The sequence below is a fragment of the Clarias gariepinus genome, chromosome 14 (assembly GCF_024256425.1).
Source record: "Clarias gariepinus isolate MV-2021 ecotype Netherlands chromosome 14, CGAR_prim_01v2, whole genome shotgun sequence".
NCBI lineage: Eukaryota > Metazoa > Chordata > Actinopteri > Siluriformes > Clariidae > Clarias > Clarias gariepinus.
This window is the reverse complement of record NC_071113.1, coordinates 27,207,619-27,215,071: the sequence shown is the minus strand read 5'-3', so window position 1 is coordinate 27,215,071 and position 7,453 is coordinate 27,207,619. Positions and strand designations below refer to the sequence as shown.

General features: G+C 37.0%; 1 protein-coding gene across 1 annotated transcript; it reads right to left on the bottom strand.

The window, feature by feature from the left end:
- Nucleotides 1–1,475: 1,475 nt before the first annotated feature.
- Nucleotides 1,476–7,216, bottom strand: nat9 (N-acetyltransferase 9 (GCN5-related, putative)). Its single transcript, XM_053511010.1, has 7 exons — nucleotides 7,062–7,216; nucleotides 6,880–6,976; nucleotides 5,512–5,621; nucleotides 4,670–4,810; nucleotides 3,119–3,178; nucleotides 2,929–3,023; nucleotides 1,476–2,078 (listed from the first exon to the last, which is right to left on the bottom strand). Exons 2-7 carry the CDS (start codon nucleotides 6,954–6,956, stop codon nucleotides 1,905–1,907), a joined length of 657 nt encoding a protein of 218 aa, XP_053366985.1. The 5' UTR covers nucleotides 6,957–6,976; nucleotides 7,062–7,216; the 3' UTR covers nucleotides 1,476–1,904.
- Nucleotides 7,217–7,453: the final 237 nt, after the last annotated feature.

The following is a 7,453-nucleotide window of genomic DNA, read 5'->3' as shown; positions in this document are numbered from 1 at the left end:
TATATAATCTGTATGCCAAAAACCCCTGTAGATTACACCTTTAATAGAAAACTTTTTTTTCAAAATTGAGTATTATCTTAAACATTTAACTTTGCTTTGGCCTTGACTCCTTTTTTGGATTAATTGACGTCAGAATGTAATTAATTGATGTGCTGGTTTTAATGATACTTTCATGTAAATCCAACAAGCATTGATCCACTTATCCTTGAGATACCACACTGGAAACATTACTCATTTGTAGAGAAAAGCAAACAATATACATAATTACAAACTGATAATTGCACCATTAATTTGATCAAGTGGCGGCACGGTGGTGTAGTGATTAGCACTGTCGCCTTGCACCTCCACGGTGCGAGTTCGATTCCTGGCTGGGCTTGATTCCCGTCGCTGTGTGCATGGAGTTTGCATGTTCTCCCCGTGCTTGGTGGGTTTCCTTTCACAGTCCAAAGATATGCAGATTAGGCTAATTGGCGTTCCCAAATTGACCGTAGTGTGTGTAAATGAGTGTGTGTGTGTGTGCCCTGCGATGGATTGGCACCCTGTCCAGGGTGTACACCGCCTCGTGCCCTAAGCCTCTTGGAATAGGCTCCAGGTCCCTGCGACCCTAGATACAGAATAAAGTGGTATAGAGGATGAGTGCGTGAGAGTGAGTTGTTCTAAGTAGCTGTTAGCTAGTAACTGTAGGAACAAACAGGTGACTGAGTTGCTCCTGCACAGTCAGAAACGTGAGAGATTTAAAAAAAGCGGGTACTGATTCATCTGAACTGTGGGACTCGGCAGATCCTCCAGACTCACAGCACGTAGTGAAAGCTGGATCCGGGAGACTCAGTGTTCATGAGTCCAAGGATTCGGTGGATTTGAGGATGTGTTGAGTACCCCTAGTGCTCAGCTCTATAATCTGATTTTAGTAACACCAAAAACATATTTGTTACATGTTGGTGTGATACCCATAAAAATAAAAATATCAGATACCGCTGATATATTTATAATTATTTTATCCTTTCGTTATATTTGTTGTTGTCTCTACTTATTTCTATGTGCATTTGTCATTAAAATAAATATTTGACCTGATTCTCAGTCATTTATATTTAATGGTCAGAAACTATACGTGACCTGGCTGATTTATTTATCTAAACCGAGGGATTCAGCGGATCGGTCAGACTCGTAGCGCAGAGTGAAACTGCCGGATCCTTGGACTCAGTATGTTCATGAGTCCAAGGATTCGTTGGATACTCGGGATTAAGTGAGCGCCCTCTAGTGGAGGAACCATAGAAAAATGCAGTCAGAAACCCTACTGACTCAAGTGACTCAAAAGACTTAAGAGACCCAGATCCGTTTAGTGAGTGATTCAGAAGGAGTCGAATCCGTTTAAGGATCTGAATTTCTCATCTCTACTCAGTTGTGGAGACAAAAATGCAAACATTTGAAACAAAAAAAATAAATATTTGTGTGTGTGTTTGCATGGAGGTCTTTTTTTGTTTTATATTTTACACAACTTATTTATTTTACATGTGATGACATGAGAAGAACAATCAGATTGTAAAGTTAAAAGTTTAAAGTGATGCATTTAGGAAATGATTCCCCTTGTACAATATTCACATCGATGGTGTAAACATGCTTCTTAAAAGTAGACAAGATCAAAATACATGATTATAAGGATTGTACAGTACATGCTTATTTTGCGCAAATTAAACCAGGCAAATATTGAAAGAGCAAGAAATCTAATGTATGCTTTGTTCCACTTGCTCCAGTGGATTTTTTAGACCTGGACAGAACATCAAGACTGCATTCAAATTGCAATATAACCAATCAGAAATGCATTTAGCAGAATAATAAATTATGCTTGAACCGCTTCTCCATTTACTCTCTGCCGCTTATTAAACCAATAATAAGAGTCTCCAATCTCAGTTCCCCTCAGCTCCAGTGTTTAACGACTCTTTTTCTTTGTGCCTAGAGTCACAAGTTTTTCCATACTGTATCTCTTGCATTATATCCGTGCTTCCCAGCAGCTTTTCCAATGATGACTCACTCACGGTCAGGCCGAGAGTCACTTCCTGAAACACCTCACTGAGAGAGAGCTGTCGAGGAGAGAAGAAAGTGTATTGAGAAGAGTATTGAAAGAGGAAGAAGATAGATATCAAACCCTGGATTTAAAACAAAGCAGCAGCAGACTTGACGAAGTGACCGGTCAAATCAATATGATGAATGGATGGATACATAGTGCACAAAACAATGCTGAAGGCATCCAAAAATGCAACAACCCCCTCTTTTGAACAGTTAATATTGAGATGTTTCTGATACTTCTGCTCTGTAAAGCCTTATAACGGCTCTTATCTGAGGTGCTGTTTGTTAATTGGTGATTTCTGAGGCTGGTAACTCTTAATGAACTTCTCCTCTGCAGCAGAGGTAAGTTGTAGTCCTGCTTTCCTGGGAAGGTCTTTATGAGAGACAGTTTCATCATGGTGCTTAATGGGTTTTACAAATGCACTTGATAACACTGCTCTTGCAGGAACTATTCCAGAGCAGCTGACCTTCATGTTTCATTTGTCTTGTTTATACATTATACACGTATACAACATCAAACAATTTAGTTACAGTACTCGGTTACTTTTATTATTTGGTTACTTTTAAGAAATACAAAATGAAACATCCCATGTTCTATACATTTTATTACAATTCTGTTGTAGAAAGTTCACAAAGAAAGTTCACTTTCTTTCAGTTTTAAATCTATTTATTATTATAAGGAGCATGCACTCCCCATAAATGAGCTGTTACTATAGTAATGATGATTTCAATAGATCCAGTGAATCAATACACAAGTGATTTGAATTACAGCTGTACCACGGTCAGAGCTGCTGTTATGGAAAATAATCAGCACCTTACACCACTGTGATTTCATTACTTTAAAATACCATTAGTTTTTATTACCTCTTGGAACTGGAGCTTCTTGAACATATCTACGCTGATCCGGTTTTCCAAACCGACCTTTACTTCAAATTTCTTGATTCCGAGTTTGTGGATGCCTGTGGAGGTTTATTCCAATAAGCATCAATTCAATACAGTGTGAAGACTTCATATACATTATTATTAGTATTATTACTACTTATATCAAGCTCACCATAATGCATCATCATGCGTGTCACTTCTTTGCCAAATCCTCTGCCTCTGTAGCTAGGCTCTATAGACAGCAAGACGTGATTAAAATGATTAAGTTCAAAAGTTTTTTGCTTCAGCTTACAGTGAATCAATATGACCTCTACCTGAATTGTAATAAGTCAGTGAATCATTGGAAGCCCTACATAAATCATAATGAATCAGTCAATAACTGGAACAGCTACTTAAATAATACATCAGCGAATCATTGAGACCTATACAAAATAAAACGGTGAATCAGTGCAATTCCTAATTAAACCATAATGACTCAGTTAACCTTTAGAACTCCTACTTGAATCATAATAAATCAGTAAAAAAAATAATCTTCTACTTGAATCATAATGAATCCGTAGAATTTCAATTTAAATCAATTAATCAGTGAACTGTTACCACTACTACCTGTACCATTATGAGTCAGTGAATTATCAGGACTGTTAACTGAATTATAATCAATCAGTGAGTCATCAGGCACTTTATCTTGTTATGACCCACTATAGGGAATCACAATTCTTCCATCTAATTCTCTTCTCTCACACCAACTACCTTCATGTCCTCTCTCACCACATCCTCTTCGTTCTTCCTATAGACTTCCTGTCTGGCAACTCCTACCTTAGCATCCTTCTACCGATATATTCCCAATCTCTCCTCTGAACGTGTCCAAACCACCTCAATCTAGCCCGTCTGACTTCATCTCTAAAACACCTAACATGGGTTGTCCCTCTGATCCTATCCACACTCGTCACTCCCAAGGAGAAAGTCAACATCTTTATCCTGCTCTTGCTACAAAGCACAATGTCATCTGCACACATCATAGTCCATGGAGACTCCTGTCTAACCTCATCTGTCATCCTGTCCATCACCAGAGCAAACAAGAAAAAGGGGCTCAGAGCCGATCATTGATGCAGACCCACTTCCACTTTAAACTCTTCTGTCACACCTACAGCACATCTCACCACTGTCTTACAGCTTTCGTGTCCACCACTCTAACATACTTCTCTGCCACTCCAGACTTCCCCATACCACAGCTCCTCTCTTGGCACACTTCTTCTAAATCTACGACGACACAATGCAACTCCCTATTACCTTCTCTGTACTTCTCCATCAGCTTTCTTAAATCAAATACTGGTGCATCTGGTGTACTATTTCTAAGCTTTAAACCATAGTGCTGCTAAGAAATGCTCATTTCTGCCCTTAACTCAGCTTCCACTACTCTTTCCCACAGCTTCATTGTATGGCTCATCTGCTTTATTATGATTCTGCTAAAGGTCACACTAAATAATTGATTCATTATGATAATGATGGTGATAGACCTGTTATTTAATATAAAAGGGAATCACATGAAGTAATTAAATAACAGGACTTTTACCAGATTCTATTGCACTGAACTATTCAATTTAATTAAATTTTATTTGTATAGCGCTTTAAGCAATTGTCATTGCCGCAAAGCAGCTTTACACAATCAAAAGAATTATTTAAGTTTGTATAAAATGTGAATGTGAACTATCAGGACCATCACCTGCAATCATGATCTCCAGCTCAGCCAGCGTCGAGTCGCTGGGGTCGGTTAGGAAGAGGTTGACATCGCCCACCATGCACTCTTCCTCAGAGATCATCGGATCTGTCCATCTCTGTTTGTCAAGAATGATGAACGTGCACTCTGCATTCACAGGTGTGATAAATTTATTCGTTTATTATTTTTTTTAAACAATTGCAAACTGACTGGGTTAAAAATCTCTCTACTATGATAAACATTTTTGATATTTGTCTCATCTTATCTTCATAAATATTATTTATTGTTTAATGCACAATATTAAAAATAAAGTAATTAAAAATATATAAAATGTATATTGTGTAATTAAACATTATACCTGTTGTTTAGTCAACAAATGTGAAAAGAGTCTGAATCTAATATGCAAAATTCACTTTACAGCCAGGTAAATCAACAGTCTGCATTGACACACATAAAAACATGAGAAAAAAGTAATAAAATAAGTTTCCCAAGGTTTTTTTTTGTTTGTTTATCGGAAATATATGTGGGGTAAAGACTGAAAATGCTTAACAAGGTCTCACACATGGAGGTCCCTGCTTTCTGATTGGCTAGCAAAATACACTTCTTTAAAAGGGTGTCAGTGGCAGGTCAGACACAGAAACAGTGCGTTTGGAAATTTTTTTTTTTTTTTTTTGACAAAAAAAAACAAAACAAACAGCCAGAATGCATGATCTGTGTTGTATTTCAGTTGTTTCACATCTTAACTTGTTTAAAAATAAGTATAATATGTGAGCTTTGGGATACACACATCTGATTCAACACCATAATGACATTAAACAATGTGGAAAAAATGAAGAAAAAGCCCTCACTATCTTCATCCTCTCTCCAACTTCTCTGCATGTCATATTCCTGCTCCAGTGTTAACGGTTCAGACGCTGTGAGTTTCTGCAGCTCTGCTGACTTCATCCACTGGTGATACCTGTACGATTAGAGATCAGTTGTTATTATGTTTTTTTTTTTAAACATAACTTATTTTCAGTATTTCCTTTTTTCTTTTGTACGAGATCTGGACTTAAACTCTGCCGTTCTCTGCTCACCATTTTTAAGAGCTAGAGTGAACAGGGCTAGTCTATTGGAAAGCGAATAACTGCTTCGGCTCTTAATTTGGTTTTACCCTTTATGCCGCTAAATATTGAAAATGTAGTCGTGAAATAACGATCCTGCATACAGTGGAACCTATTCCTAAATTTAAAATCGCCTTTAACTTAAAGTTTTTTTCCAAAGGAATACATGTAAAGAGAATTAATCTGTTCCCAATTACTATGAACTACATAATTTTTAAAAAAATATTAAACAAAGTATAAAAAATACTTAATATAAAATAAATTTTATATAAAATAAAAAAAATTGTAAAGGAAAGAGCGAACACTTCATTTTTACCTGTACATGGACTGTTCTAGCACCTGTCTTAGGGAGATTCTCTGATGTGAAGGGATTGAGGAGAGGAAGATGGGCGAGGAGGAGGAGGAGGAGGTTAGTGTTCGGAAAGAGAAACCTCTTCCATAATAATATTGGAAGACATTACAAGGTAATTTTCCTTCAGGGGTTTTCTCTCTCTCTTTTGTTTACATGGCCTCTGGTTCAAACCTGGCAGTCGTTTTCACTAAAATTCTATCCAGAGAGATTTATTTTTTCTGCACTGCATAACTGTCCTCAAGTAAGACACCACGTCATGGATCATACGGCGTAACACTCGGTTTGCAAATTTCTAAACCGATATAATTTTATTTTTTTTCCTTCTTTCTATGAACAACTTTATGCTCTATTGCACGTAATGTTCACTATTTGCTAGAGAACAACATCTCTTAAATCACAGCATCTTCTTCACTTGATCCTAAGGGTGTGCAAACTTTTGCACAAGACTTATCATTTAATCTCAATCAATATTTATCTCACTATCATGTTACGGCAATGACCGATAGGAATAATCGTTAACTGCTTTCTAACCACATAAATGTACAGCTGTGTAAAACAAACCAGAACTCTAAAAGTAAATGCACCCCAGTGGAACCTGGTAAGTGATACTCATAAATATACACACCCCTAGTGAACTCTTAGCCACTTATACACTGCTAACTGTGAACATTACATTAACATCTGTGTTTATATGATATAATAAATAAACAGATGTGAGAAGTGTGAAAGAGAAATGTGATTTATGAGAGAGATGCTGATACCTGGGAACATGTTCAGAGGTGTAGGGAACCAACACAACCTTGCTGCCTTCCAGTAATGTGTCCTCATTTATCCTCATTTTATTTCTGAAATTTTATCCTGCAAGAAAAAAAAAGGAAAGAAAATCAAAACAACATTTATGACACGAGCTACTTTGAATTGTTTTAGCACAAAATGAACATACCTGCTTTTAAGGCCGCGCTTTTAAGAGTCCTTATAATTCATTCAATTAAAAATTCATTTCCATAATAAAATTAAACACTCAAATGTAATATAAACAACTCAAACGACACCGTTTCTTTTCCCCCAAAGTCTCATAACCATGCAAACACCATAAATACAGACGTCATCAAGGCGCGCCCCAAACAGCGCTTTGTTGTATTTACGTATGGCGACCACACGAGGGCGTGTATCACTTACAATGAATGATCAAGAAGTATTAGCCGCGCGTGCTAGCTCACGTCAATGTGTTCGCCATATTGGAAAGGTTTACATTTAACAGTGGTAGAAAATGTGGCCAACATTTAAAGAACTAATATTTTGCATATGCACTAAAAGCTAGATTAAATAATTATT